Source organism: Cibotium barometz, chromosome 28 (genome assembly GCF_041138505.1).
Source record: "Cibotium barometz isolate CiBa-2024 chromosome 28, ASM4113850v1, whole genome shotgun sequence".
NCBI lineage: Eukaryota > Viridiplantae > Streptophyta > Polypodiopsida > Cyatheales > Cibotiaceae > Cibotium > Cibotium barometz.
In genome coordinates, this window is record NC_141073.1 from 20,861,095 (window position 1) to 20,877,439 (window position 16,345).

The following is a 16,345-nucleotide window of genomic DNA, read 5'->3' on the forward strand; positions in this document are numbered from 1 at the left end:
ACTACATTATCTCACATACATCTTCATATTCATTATTCTACATACATATCCATGTTCGTACGTCCACATCATACATCCAATTTCACATTCATACATACGCATCTACATGCATACATCCACATCTACATTCATACATCCATACCTCCATTTCCACATCCACACATCCACATTCATATTCATACATCCACATTCACATGCATACATCCATTTTCACATCCTCATTCATACATCCACATTCACATACATACATCCACATCCGTATCTACATCCATACATTCACATCCACCTTTTCATTCACAATCACATCCATACATCCACATCTACATACATACATCCACATTTGTATCTACATCCATACATTCACATCCACCTCTTCATTCACAATCACATCCATACATCCACGTCTACATACATACATCCATACATCCACATCTATATACATACGTCCATTTTTACATCCTCATTCATACATACACATCCACATACATATATACACATCCGTATCTACATCCATACATCCACATCCACATCAACATTCACATTCATACATATACATCTACATGTATACATCCACATCACATTCATACAACCATATTACATCCATTCTCGTCCTAACACATCCCATATACATCTTAACACATCCTAACTCATCTTAACACATTCTATCACATCTCATACACATCTTATCACATCTTTTTACATCTCATACACTTCTTATCACATCTTTTTACATCTCATACACCTCTTATCACATCCTATCACTTTCCACACGCATCTTATCAATTCTTATCACATCTCATACATCTCTTATCACATCCTATCACTTCCCATACGCATCTTATCAATTCTTATCACATCTCATACACCTCTTATCACATCCTATCACTTTCCATACGCATCTTATCAATTCTTATCACATCTCATACACCTCTTATCACATCCTATCACTTTCCATACGCATCTTATCAAATCTTATCACATCTCATACACCTCTTATCACATCCTATCACTTCCCATACGCATCTTATCAATTCTTATCACATCTCATACATCTCTTATCACATCCTATCACTTTCCATACGCATCTTATCAATTCTTATCACATCTCATACACCTCTTATCACATCTTATCACATTTCATATCTTTTTTTTAAAAGAGAATTCTTATATTTGATATAAGATTTCTCTACACATTTATTTATACATAAATTCCATTTAAGGAGACTAACACTTTCGAAATTAAAATCAATCTTTTATGCATCTTCTTATGCATAATTTCAATTTGGTAGGGAATTATACTTTTAGAATAAAAGAATTTCTCTTATGCATCTAAGTTAAGCATAAAATCCATTTATGAGGAAAATCACACTTTTAGTATAAAAAGAATATCTTTTATGCATACCTATATGCATGAAATCCAATATGATAAAAGTAACACTTTTGATATAAAATTTTTTCCTTTATGCATACTTCTATGCATGAAAATTAAAAATGATAAAAGTAACACTTTTGATATAAAAAATTTTCCTTTATGCATACTTCTATGCATGAAAATTAAAAATGATAAAAGTAACACTTTTGATATAAAAATTTTCTTTTATGCATACTTTTATGCATGAAAATTAAAAATGATAAAAGTAACACTTTTGATATAAAATTTTTTCCTTTATGCATACTTCTATGCATGAAAATTAAAAATGATAAAAGTAACACTTTTGATATAAAAAATTTTCCTTTATGCATACTTCTATGCATGAAAATTAAAAATGATAAAAGTAACACTTTTGATATAAAATTTTTTTTTTATGCATACTTTTATGCATGAAAATTAAAAATGATAAAAATAACACTTTTGATATAAAAAATTTTCCTTTATGCATACTTCTATGCATGAAAATTAAAAATGATAAAAATAACACTTTTGATATAAAATTTTTTCCTTTATGCATACTTCTATGCATGAAAATTAAAAATGATAAAAGTAACACTTTTGATATAAAAAATTTTCTTTTATGCATACTTCTATGCATGAAAATTAAAAATAATAAAAGTAACACTTTTGATATAAAAATTTTCTTTTATGCATACTTTTATGCATGAAAATTAAAAATGATAAAAATAACACTTTTGATATAAAAAATTTTCCTTTATGCATACTTCTATGTATGAAAATTAAAAATGATAAAAATAACACTTTTGATGTAAAAATTTATCCACTATGCATACTTCTATGCATGAAATAAAAATGGTAAAAATAACACTTTTGATATAAAAATTTATCCATTATGCATACTTCTATGCATGAAATAAAAATGGTAAAAATAACACTTTTGATATAAAAATTTATCCATTATGCATACTTCTATGCATGAAATAAAAATGGTAAAAATAACACTTTTGATATAAAAACTTATCCTTCATGCATGATATTAAAATTCAATTTCTCCATGATTGTAATGAAATTCTTTCAATTAATCTAGGATGATAATTCCTAGAATATGGTAGGAAGTCCTCTTTTTATGCTTTGAAAGAATTTATTTTATGCATAATTTTTATAAAAATTTTGCCATAGCTACGCTGCTATGACTGATAAATCTCAATTTTTCTAAGGGATAATGCTTATCATTAAGGAAATAATTAAAATGATCTCTAATTAGATTATTAATCCATAATGGATTGAATCATCAATATACATAAACTAAAAGCATAGAAAAAAGCTATTAATTTGACCTCAAGCATAGCTTAATCTTGGGTTAAGAAAAAGCTTTATGAAAAGCTTGATTTGGATTGAGAACGGGTCATGAGTATGACCATTTCTTGAGTGAGAGAGAAAATTTACATAAAAATAATTAGAATTTAAACATAAATGAAAATTAACTTCAATAGCATTTATTAAATTATGTAACTCTTCACTACTATTCAAACTTCAATAGCATTTAAAAAAACCATACCAATTAAACTTCTCAAGCTTGTGAGGGGTTGAGAAGAGAGAAACATTGAGAAATTATAGAAAGATCAATATTCACTAATTACCTTATAACTTGCTTGATTCTTTGTTCACGGTAGAGGCCCCCAACCAATCAATTGGTTAAGTATGTTGATGGAGCCACTAATGGGGATTGAAGAAAGAGGGAAGCTCCAAAAACTAGTGAATTATTAAATGAATTCACAGTTCTTGGCTTAGGTGGAGTAGAGTAACGATGCATAAACACTATCTATTTTTCAACAAGGGGGAGGCTTCTATTTATATAGGAAAAATTGAGCTCCTAACCAAACAAACTGATTCTAGAATTTTCTAAATCAGTTTGGTCAATATTTGACCATTTTTAGGTCAGTTAAGCTAACTTTTTGGAACTAGACTTGAATGAGGAGAGAGGAGAGATAAAATATCTCAATTTTTATGAGTTTAAAACTCATTCAAGCATGTGAAATATGCACCTCCTTTAAAGAACTCCCCTTCCTTACATATGTGTCATAATGGAATCATTTTAATATTGCTCATAGTTTTTTTACTAATAAACCTTGTACATTTTCAACTCTTCATCTTATGTGAAATATGCACCTCCTTTAAAGAATTCCCCTTCCTTACATATGTGTCATAATGGAATCATTTTAATATTGCTCATAGTTTTTTACTAATAAACCTTGTACATTTTCAACTCTTCATCTTATGTGAAATATGCACCTCCTTTAAAGAATTCCCCTTCCTTACATATGTGTCAAAATGGAATCATTTTAATATTGCTCATAGTTTTTTACTAATAAACCTTGTACATTTTCAACTCTTCATCTTATGTGAGCATTTACTCATTTTTGGATACCCAAAATATCTCATATTTTTAATATTGCTCATAGTTTTTTACTAATAAACCTTGTACATTTTCAACTCTTCACCTTATGTGAGCATTTACTCATTTTTGGGTATCTTCTTTTTACAAATTTGGATTTATCTCTTCCCTACACATGGATTGATGCTATTGGCCCATAGGAACCTTAATTGGACCATAGTCTAAAGATTTCTGAAAATCTAGACCCTTAGACTAAGGTTCTTTATACCTATTTCCAATTAATTCCAATTGCACATTGGAAAATTCTTTTTGAATTTCTGTTTCAGGGAAACTCATCTGAATTATAAGAGATATTTTTCTATCCAAAAATATTCAAAATCTGAATATTCTCTCTCTAGAATAATTTCTCTCTCTAGGCTAAAATAGTTAGCAACAGGGTCTTTATATTTCTGAAGAGGGTTGATTACAGGGGAAGATACTAGACATCAAAAAGGAGTTGGGGGAGGAATCTTACATTCTACCCCACTTAAAAAACGCGAGATGTCCTCATCTCGCAACTTGTGATAATTTCGCAAGATTCACGAATATGAGACTTAGAGAAAAATTTTAATCAAGATTAACCACCAAGATAAGTCTTAAAGAGAGCAAGATTCAAAATACGAACAAGATTTAAACTTTATTCATTCTCGGAACTTATACAGTAAAGATAGAGGAACTCTTTACACTTCCATAAGCCCGTCCATCATATGGTCATAAAAGCAGTCCTCACAAGCTGCACAAGTATAAGGTAATTCATCTATGGGAATGATTCTGTGGGTTATTGCTGCGCCTATCTCAGTGGTATGAGGTGTTCTAACAAAAGAACCTCTGAGAGGCAAGCCAAAAACGGGGTAAAGGCATATCTTCTCATGAGGAAGAAAACACGCCAGTAAGAAGACCCGCTCAGAAAACCCAAGATGTCTTGATCTCATGACGCAGTAGTATCGAGGACCCAAACCCAAGGCTTCGATAACCATGGCCAAGCGGACATTGTTACGAAAGTGCTGCTGACCCCAGGGTGTTACCCTAGTTATGTCTTGATAGGTCCGCCATTTGGTCTGCGCTACAGAAGTTCCTAGGTGAGGAAAAAGTGAGCGCTCATACTGTTCTATAAAATCCTTCTTCACAGACTCACTTGCGTCTTGAAGGTGAGGAATCATTATGGATAAAACTAATTCTTGTTGCCAAGCCATGAAGGAGATCAAGAAAGAAAGGAGATCGATGGGAGTAAGATTACTGTGAACGACAAGTAAAAGTTACGACTTATATAAAGGAAAGAGCTAGCGTAACTTAGAAGCCAACGGTAACTTGCCACTGAAGTTTTACCGTCTTTCCATGATTTGGGTTTGGCATATTTTTCTATAGAAGGCATTTAGAACTTTGAGATGAGGAGATAAAAGAAGTTCGTAAGCTAAATCACCTACTTTCTTTGGTCCACAATATCTGGGAGATAACTTCTTATACTTCCCAAGAGATAAGGAACTTCTTTTGGGCCGTACTCGAGACCAAAACCTTGATATCCAAAACATCGATTCTCACTTCTGAACTCGTTGTTCTGAATCCTTAAAACAGGTGGGACTCTTGAGAAGTATTCAGAAAAAAGGTTCTTCCTTTTTTAAACAGAATCTTTCTTTTATTTTAGAGAGAGAATAATTATAAGATCAGAAAGGGAGATTCTTACTCCTGTATACCTCTAAGGCTGGGGGAGGAATCTTACATTCTACCCCACTTAAAAGGTGCAAGATGTCCTCATCTCGCAAGTAGAGGACAACTTTTTTGCTTAAGATCCAATTTATTCTGGGGTTCCTTATATTCCGGTCAACCCAACAGAATATGGGGATAAATATCCCTTATATAGAATTCATCATTAAATAACAATTCATTCAAATCATATCATTCATATCTTTAACACGATAATGGTCCATTAGACCGAAAATTTCCTTCTGAACATTCCTCCCCGGAATTTAAGTTAAGCAAGTTCTCAATTTGTCATTCCTTAACTTGATCTACCGTCTCAAGTATTAACCGTAGCAATTTGACAACATAATCCACTAATCTCATAGTGATTTGCTGAATCATTTTCATCATTTATCATTACAGGGACTCGTCCCAATCATCCACATTGTGGTTTCGCTCAGCTTATTACATTTCAACCCATTTTCAAGGATCATCATTTTTCAATCAGAATCCAAATCAATTCATCAGTTCAAATAGAATTAAAAATCATATCAACCACATTCAAAATCATCATCTGGATAGCATTAACGCTTATAATTTCAAGTCTTAGATTTACTCGTATATACTGTCGGTAAAGAGCTGCAGTTATACCCTCGGTATATACGGATGGTCATGATACTCGAAACTATAAGGTAAATACCATCATGTCTAGGTCTCAAGCAAGTCAGGGTTCCATACAATTGCGGTACTTCCAATTGAAGACCCAATTACTAATTTACGAATTTCAATTTGAATTAACAATTTGTATGAATTATATCAAACAATTACAACCTTTTTGTGCGTCTTGATAAACTTTTGACATAATTTGCTCCTCAATTGATCTTATTGGAGATCTATGACTTAAGTCTGATAAATAGATTTTTCTTTATCCGATCGTCCGTTAAAAAAAAAAACATTTGTATATTTATATACAAGTTGCAATAATTACATAGAGTGGCTCGGCTCCAAAATTCAAAATCTCTTCGAGAGACGCATAAGACGACGGTACTGGGCCATAGTCATGCCCTGTTACATAAGTTCTCTAACTGCGAAGGGAGTTATTATTTTCTCCTTAGGGATAAATCGACTAAGGAGTCTATAAATTCGACATGAAAGTCTGAAATTTCGAGGTGTCGAATGATATAGAATGACACCACGCACCATTTTCAGCTTTAACAGGATCATAGTCAATGAGAGATTCTGCCACAGCATTGTACGGCGGTTGCAATGGGCGTGGACATATTGCCCTGCAAACCACTTATGTTGTATTCTCTCCGCTGGGGTAGGAAAATATAAATCCGCGAAATGGCGTGCGAGTCTTGCTCGGCTTGTTTGAGTTGAAGCGGAAGAGATGAGATGCTCGAAGGCAAATGCAATCATATCTTGAGACTGGGTGAGGTCGGGAATACCAGATAAATGTGGAACTTCCATCTATAAAAATAATTTCTTTGATTAAAATTTCTTCATTAAAGAAGCTTACGGGATGAAAATACATTATGAAAATGCTGTTTCTGAATTCTTATTACCAATTTCAGATAAGAATTTAATTATCTTTATTAGCTTTCAAAAGCTGCTCTGATACCAACTGTGAGATCCCTGTTCCCACCGAGCAACGGATTCGGGGTACTAGCAGCGGAAGTAGCACTTCTCGCACGGGACAGGGGTCCCACACTCGGGGCCTCGCCCACGGATATCCGGACAAGAGACTAATCCGTCGGTTTGTCCAAAACCGAAACCGGAAAAACTTCCTTTACCCGGAAAGCACGGGCGATTCCACCAGGATAACTCTTTACTCTAACGTAGTCAAGATCATTACTGATCAAACTGATCTGACTGCACCTTTAACGGTACTTGGTCAAATCAAGGAAGAACTTGCACTTGGATCATTGGGATCAACGCTTTTTTCCCCATCAAGAGGCACAGCCGTTGATTCCTATCCATAGAACAATTTCTATCCGGGATTTACTTCATCTATCGTAATAATAGAAATTAAATCTCGATTTATGGATCCATCAGTCCAGCCTAACCCCATCCGATCCCATGGGTTAGCCAACCGCCCAACCACTGTAGTGATGGGATCCAATTTGGAATTTGGTTAGGTTTTGTCCCGGGTACCAAGGAAAAGAGTTCCAAGGCCCCCTAGCCGGAAGTTCATGCAAACATAAAACTAGTCATACCACTTACACACCCAATATGAAATTGCCTTTTTCTTAGCATCAACTAGCTTTAAAACAATCCTTTAATAAAACCATTATGTCACTGATGACAATCCTCAAAGTCTCTGGTTGAATCCTTATTTCCAGTCATTCTTTCATCGGTATACTTATGGCATCATTGGCAACCAAAACGCTCACCACCTGTTCTCTCAGGGGCCTTTTCCATGGTTCCTAGCTCATAGTAACCGGCAATATATTCATATAATAGAATGGAGTCTCCGTGGAAGATCAGCAAGATCAACCCACAGATCCATATAAAAGAGCCATGGACTCATCTGTTGAGGACCAGCAAGGTCAATCAACCAGATCCATGCCCGGTTTCAGAAAACAACTCTTACTCCTTATTCCAATATCTTCCACGACGCACGTGTGGGTATCTTCGGCGACCCAGAGCCCGAGCACCGTATGGTCAGCACCCTCTAGGATCCTTCGCAGGTGACCTAGCGCTTCACTCATAGGCCGCTTCCTAGGTCCCTCATACATCCACATCCACATCAACATTCACATTCATACATATACATCTACATGTATACATCCACATCACATTCATACAACCATATTACATCCATTCTCGTCCTAACACATCCCATATACATCTTAACACATCCTAACTCATCTTAACATATTCTATCACATCTCATACACATCTTATCACATCTTTTTACATCTCATACACTTCTCATCACATCTTTTTACATCTCATACACCTCTTATCACATCCTATCACTTTCCACACGCATCTTATCAATTCTTATCACATCTCATACACCTCTTATCACATCCTATCACTTCCCATACGCATCTTATCAATTCTTATCACATCTCATACACCTCTTATCACATCCTATCACTTTCCATACGCATCTTATCAATTCTTATCACATCTCATACACCTCTTATCACATCCTATCACTTTCCATACGCATCTTATCAAATCTTATCACATCTCATACACCTCTTATCACATCCTATCACTTCCCATACGCATCTTATCAATTCTTATCACATCTCATACACCTCTTATCACATCCTATCACTTTCCATACGCATCTTATCAATTCTTATCACATCTCATACACCTCTTATCACATCTTATCACATTTCATATCTTTTTTTTAAAAGAGAATTCTTATATTTGATATAAGATTTCTCTACACATTTATTTATACATAAATTCCATTTAAGGAGACTAACACTTTCGAAATTAAAATCAATCTTTTATGCATCTTCTTATGCATAATTTCAATTTGGTAGGGAATTATACTTTTAGAATAAAAGAATTTCTCTTATGCATCTAAGTTAAGCATAAAATCCATTTATGAGGAAAATCACACTTTTAGTATAAAAAGAATATCTTTTATGCATACCTATATGCATGAAATCCAATATGATAAAAGTAACACTTTTGATATAAAAATTTTTCCTTTATGCATACTTCTATGCATGAAAATTAAAAATGATAAAAGTAACACTTTTGATATAAAAAAATTTCCTTTATGCATACTTCTATGCATGAAAATTAAAAATGATAAAAGTAACACTTTTGATATAAAAATTTTCTTTTATGCATACTTTTATGCATGAAAATTAAAAATGATAAAAGTAACACTTTTGATATAAAATTTTTTCCTTTATGCATACTTCTATGCATGAAAATTAAAAATGATAAAGTAACACTTTTGATATAAAAAATTTTCCTTTATGCATACTTCTATGCATGAAAATTAAAAATGATAAAAGTAACACTTTTGATATAAAAATTTTCTTTTATGCATACTTTTATGCATGAAAATTAAAAATGATAAAAATAACACTTTTGATATAAAAAATTTTCCTTTATGCATACTTCTATGCATGAAAATTAAAAATGATAAAAATAACACTTTTGATATAAAAATTTTTCCTTTATGCATACTTCTATGCATGAAAATTAAAAATGATAAAAGTAACACTTTTGATATAAAAAATTTTCCTTTATGCATACTTCTATGCATGAAAATTAAAAATGATAAAAGTAACACTTTTGATATAAAAATTTTCTTTTATGCATACTTTTATGCATGAAAATTAAAAATGATAAAAATAACACTTTTGATATAAAAAATTTTCCTTTATGCATACTTCTATGCATGAAAATTAAAAATGATAAAAATAACACTTTTGATATAAAAATTTATCCACTATGCATACTTCTATGCATGAAATAAAAATGGTAAAAATAACACTTTTGATATAAAAATTTATCCATTATGCATACTTCTATGCATGAAATAAAAATGGTAAAAATAACACTTTTGATATAAAAATTTATCCATTATGCATACTTCTATGCATGAAATAAAAATGGTAAAAATAACACTTTTGATATAAAAACTTATCCTTCATGCATGATATTAAAATTCAATTTCTCCATGATTGTAATGAAATTCTTTCAATTAATCTAGGATGATAATTCCTAGAATATGGTAGGAAGTCCTCTTTTTATGCTTTGAAAGAATTTATTTTATGCATAATTTTTATAAAAATTTTGCCATAGCTCCGCTGCTATGACTGATAAATCTCAATTTTTCTAAGGGATAATGCTTATCATTAAGGAAATAATTAAAATGATCTCTAATTAGATTATTAATCCATAATGGATTGAATCATCAATATACATAAACTAAAAACATAGAAAAAAGCCATTAATTTGACCTCAAGCATAGCTTAATCTTGGGTTAAGGAAAAGCTTTATGAAAAGCTTGATTTGGATTGAGAACGGGTCATGAGTATGACCATTTCTTGAGTGAGAGAGAGAATTTACATAAAAATCATTAGAATTTAAACATAAATGAAAATTAACTTCAATAGCATTTATTAAATTATGTAACTCTTCACTACTATTCAAACTTCAATAGCATTTAAAAAAACCATACCAATTAAACTTCTCAAGCTTGAGAGGGGTTGAGAAGAGAGAAACATTGAGAAATTATAGAAAGATCAATATTCACTAATTACCTTACAACTTGCTTGATTCTTTGTTCACGGTAGAGGCCCCCAACCAATCAATTGGTTAAGTATGTTGATGGAGCCACTAATGGGGATTGAAGAAAGAGGGAAGCTCCAAAAACTAGTGAATTATTAAATGAATTCACAGTTCTTGGCTTAGGTGGAGTAGAGTAACGATGCATAAACACTATCTATTTTTCAACAAGGGGGAGGCTTCTATTTATATAGGAAAAATTGAGCTCCTAACCAAACAAACTGATTCTAGAATTTTCTAAATTAGTTTGGTCAATATTTGACCATTTTTAGGTCAGTTAAGCTAACTTTTTGGAACTAGACTTGAATGAGGAGAGAGGAGAGATGAAATATCTCAATTTTTATGAGTTTAAAACTCATTCAAGCATGTGAAATATGCACCTCCTTTAAAGAATTTCCCTTCCTTACATATGTGTCATAATGGAATCATTTTAATATTGCTCATAGTTTTTTACTAATAAACCTTGTACATTTTCAACTCTTCATCTTATGTGAAATATGCACCTCCTTTAAAGAATTCCCCTTCCTTACATATGTGTCATAATGGAATCATTTTAATATTGCTCATAGTTTTTTACTAATAAACCTTGTACATTTTCAACTCTTCATCTTATGTGAGCATTTACCCATTTTTGGATACCCAAAATATCTCATATTTTTAATATTGCTCATAGTTTTTTACTAATAAACCTTGTACATTTTCAACTCTTCACCTTATGTGAGCATTTACTCATTTTTGGGTATCTTCTTTTTACAAATTTGGATTTATCTCTTCCCTACACATGGATTGATGCTATTGGCCCATAGGAACCTTAATTGGACCATAGTCTAAAGATTTCTGAAAATCTAGACCCTTAGACTAAGGTTCTTTATACCTATTTCCAATTAATTCCAATTGTACATTGGAAAATTTTTTTTGAATTTCTGTTTCAGGGGAACTCATCTGAATTATAAGAGATATTTTTCTATCCAAAAATATTCAAAATCTGAATATTCTCTCTCTAGAATAGTTTTCCTCTCTCTAGGCTAAAATAGTTAGCAACAGGGTCTTTATATTTCTGAAGAGGGTTGATTACAGGGGAAGATACTAGACATCAAAAAGGGGTTGGGGGAGGAATCTTACAATGGAATAAAGACAATCTAGCTAAAATTACAAAATATCCATGGGTATGACAATGTTAGAATGTATCCTTGTAGTAACTGAAACATGCAGCGAGAAAAACGCTAAAAGAAAGGAAGGACTCAACATCTTAGGTACAAGCCCTCTATCTAGCCGATAGGAATCAACGTGTCTCCTTCACATCTATGGCCTCATACAGACTCTGCATGTAGTGGAGCACTCGTGTCACTGAAGGATCTCTCTGATCTGGAGCTTTTCTGCAGAGGGTCATCTTGCTCCAATAGGCCTTGTGCTGCACGCTATGATTGGAGTGTTCTCTCCAACATGGCCTCTGTGAGGCCACCTGAATCTCTGTGGTGTTGCCAGTATGCACTGCGTGGTGGTGAGGCCTTCTAACATCCAGGGATCCTTGTGGTCATTCATCGCGTGTCTCCATCCGGGACTGGCTCAAAGAAACTAGTGGTGGGTGGTTGTGAGGTGTTTGGGGCCTAGGTCCTGACTTCGAGTAAAGGTGTCAGCGTCATCGGGTAATACTCCAAGGCACCTTTGTCCTCAAAGTCCAGGACTTGGAACAACAGGTCAAAACCAGTTCTGAAGAGAGTGGAACCTCCATTGTGTCTCACAACACACCAATGAAAAGCTAGAGCTCCTTTGTCTTGACCTCTTGAGTGAAGCAGAGTCTACAGTTCTTGTCCTCCGTCTTGCTCTCCCAGTCTCCACTCTCAGGGAAAAGAACTCGCTCCTGTAGTTTCCACTTTCAGGTGGTGCGGTGAGAGTCGGATCTATATCTGATTCCTATCCGCGTTGCATGTGACACATGTCTGCATAAATAGCTGGGAATCTTGATGAAGCAGTCATCTGTAATCCGCAACAGTGCCCAGAAAAGTGCTCCCGATAGATTTGGAGCTTTGTGGAAAGCTGCAGTGGGTCTGCCATGTGGTGAAAATTTGTAGTTAGACCTGTGTGGTGAAGGGTAATAGTTGTTCATCTAGCTCTCTGCATCCACTGCATGTAGTGGAGCACCTGTGTCAGTGAAGGATCTCTCGGATCTGGAGCTTTTGTGCAGAGGGTCGTCTTGGTCCAATAGGCCTCGGACATCTGACATGCTGTAACTGGAGTGCTCTCTCCAGTGTGACCCCTGTGAGGCTACTTGAATCTGTATGGTGTTGCCAGTATGCGCTACGTGGTGGCAAGGCCTTCTAACATCTGGGGATCCTTGTGGTCATTGTCACATGTCTCCATGTGTGTCTTCATGCGGGACTGGCTGAAAGGAACTAGTGCTGGGTGGTTGTGAGGTGTTTGGGGCCTAGGTCCGGACTTTCCTATATGGGTGTTCTCTATGTTCGTGCAGCTCCATCGGGTAATAGTCCAAGGCAATGTATCTAGAGCACCTGTACTTTTGGTCTAAGAGAAAATGGTCATCACCTTATTAAGCACTATTAACAAGATTACAATAAAGAATACTATTTAGTTCCTAGAGTTGATGTTTTGTTTGACAAATTTGAAGGGACCAAGGTGTTTCGAAAAATTGACCACAAGTTTGGATACCATCAAGTTTTTATGGTCAAAGTAGAATGTCTACAACATTGCATTCAGGACTTAACTAGGCCATTATGATTTTTTAGTCTTTTGATTAACTAATACTCTACCACGAGGGATATGAAAAGTTAGTGTTCCTCGGTGTCACCATTTGGCGACCCAATTGGTCCACCCGTGCTTTCTCATTATGTATTATGTATGTACATTGAATTGGCGTCCATGGTAGAGTTGCATAGGCCGGGGATTGATGCCACTCATGTGATATTGTGGACTTGGCTTTCCACTGGGACTTGTGCCTGTGAGTACATGCCCGAAAATGCCTAGAGGATTGGTGTTCCATTGGGTCGTGTACTTGCCTGGAGCACGTCTATTTTGGTATAGTCTCATGAAGGGATTGTCCATACCAATGCTGCCAAAGCCCCTACAAAGGACCCCCCTGGTGCTTGGATAGAAACGTCCTCCAACGAGGGGTAGATGTTCGAAGAAGGAAAACCTAGAGAAAGAAAAAAGAAAGTTATATTAAACGTCTTCAAAAGAGCCAGTGGGTCTATCAGACCAAAAAAGTGTCCATGTAATCTCATTATGGTACAAAAGAAAACAAAGACTAGAGCTATGAGTTGGGAATGTCAAATCCAAGCCATATGATACACAGTGGGACCATCATCATCATACACAGAGAGAGAGAGAGAGAAATGAAATGTTATATTAACGTCTTCAAAAGGCCAAAGTGACCTATGAGACCAAAGTTACAAGAGAGAGAGAGAGAGAGAGTTATATTAAACGTCTTCAAAAGACCCAATGGGTCTATGAGACACCAAAAGTGATACAATAGTGTCCATGTAATCTCATCATGGTACAAAAGAAAAAAAAGACGAGAGCTATGAGCTGGGAATGTCAAATCCGAGCCATATGATACAAAGTGGGACTTTCATCATCATACAACCTATGGAGCTAACCCCCCGGTAGGAGGAGGGGGCCATCAAGGAGAGAGAGAGAGAGAGAGGTAAGTTGTTGGAAGCATGGATGCCAAGGTTTTTCTTTATGTGCAGGATCTATTTGCTTCTCGTAGCCCGAGTCCTTTGCCTTTTGATAACCATCCAGCTCTTCTCTCGTTGGCTGCTCATGGCAGAAACTCTTTTGGCATTGCTTCCTGCCACATTACCCATATTGAATGTGCAGTTTTCATTATGCTCTTTGTTTGCACTTATCGGAGTCCAGTTCTTTGGAGGCGTTATTTTTTTGGACAATCCGGCACTAGAAGGCACTTCCTATAGTGATCTTGAATTGTTGTCGATAAACTTCAATGATTATGCATCAGCCATGGTCACCAATTTCTGTCTGTGTGTGGTTAACAACTGGTACGTGATCATGGATGCATTTGTTGCTGCGACTGGAAGTGCATGGGCAAGGGTGTACTTCCTATCTTTTTGGGTTTTTGTTGTTGCCTTCACATTGAATGCATCTATTGCATTTTTTGTTGAAGCCTTTGTAAGCCAAATGGAGAAAACATATGGTGAGAAAGAATGTGGAGAGTCAAGTACAGCTCAAGAGATTTGTGAAGTACATACATTTGACCCCCAATGTCGGCTTCATAGTGGTAGAAAATCATTGAGCTGCTATGACCTTTATGCTGACCTTATTCATAGGTAAGGGCTAACATCTGACTCTGTGTAAGAAAGCTATGGTTTATTGGACCATTAGCTTGGTTATAGTGTTGTATTAATATTGTATGTATAGTATTAGTGAGGTGAAAAGCCAATTGCTTTTCGTGCTTGTCTTCTTGCTTTTAGTTTGAGTTACTCATGATCTTTTCATACATAGATGAGGGTTATAACATTAAAACCACTGTAATTCATACATAATACGACAATAGTGAGTACAATATCCTTGGATGTTGTTACACCGAATGATAAGTTCTGCTTATAATGAACACAGTGAGTACATATTTTGTGTTTGAATGTTGAGAAACCTAGTGGATGTCATGCTCAAGACTTGATTGCCTGGCCTTGTGAAGATCTTCAGAATGCAATGCGCAAGGAGGTTAGAGTTCTCACTCATCCATGGACTCGTTCAATGGACTTTCATAATGGAGAAAAGGGGAGAGTATTAAAGGAACCCTATTTTGATTGTATTTAGCAAAAGAATACTCCAATAGCAAGGATGGTGAGGGACACCCGGTTGTGGTGGTCCCGGGACTTCTAGTGAGGAAGTTGAGCACACGAGCCGGCCCGGACTCCAAATGCGAAGAGAGACGGCCCGGCACCATTGCATCTACTCCAAATCACTTGTGAGGTGGTGCTTGCATCCTTGCAGAGTGTGGAGATGATGTCCAGCCAATTGGAGTGCCTCACCTCTGCCACCCGGGGCCGGGGGGGGGGGGGGGGGGGGTGGTTTGTGCCATGAATAGCCTCTTTGCATCTCGCTCATTAGATTTTTGCCAAGTGGTGATATTGCTGATGATCTCCCATCTCTAACAAACTTCAGTTGTCGGGGTCCACTGTGTAACCGAGACCGCTAAGTCTCTGATGGTGGTGGTCAAAATCTGAAAGTGGGTGAGATAAAGGGCAAGGCATGTGCTGTCCTCGTATTGTCGAGGCACTAGCTAGCATGTTTATATGGCCCCCGTTATGAGGAATAGCCATAGTTGAGCAACCGGGGCACGCGTCATCCCCGTATTCACACGAGAAGGTGGCCTAGAAGGCCAGATGGTTTTAGAGACGGCTTGGATCAGATTTGGCACACTTGCCAAATAGGCTGCATGCTACATTGAACCGTTATCTCATAACGGTCTAGATAAACTTCAGTCCTGGACACCGTATCTTGACATTGTGGGGTGGCCTAAGATGAGCCCAGATGGCCATGGGAGGTTGGGATCATAGCAATGTCTAGCTCATATTTATGGGCCG

General features: G+C 35.7%; 1 protein-coding gene across 3 annotated transcripts in view; it reads left to right on the top strand.

Moving 5' to 3' along the window:
* The window catches only part of LOC147622639 (two pore calcium channel protein 1-like), a 54,647-nt gene extending 39,240 nt beyond the window's left edge, over nt 1-15,407 (top strand). For all 3 annotated transcript variants that reach the window (XM_086822185.1, XM_086822186.1, XM_086822184.1), the window contains one exon: nt 14,489-15,407. In XM_086822185.1, the coding sequence (XP_086678311.1) occupies nt 14,489-15,089 (601 nt within the window). In that variant the 3' untranslated portion in view covers nt 15,090-15,407. The remainder of the gene's footprint in view (nt 1-14,488) is intronic.
* The last annotated feature ends 938 nt before the right edge of the window (nt 15,408-16,345 follow it).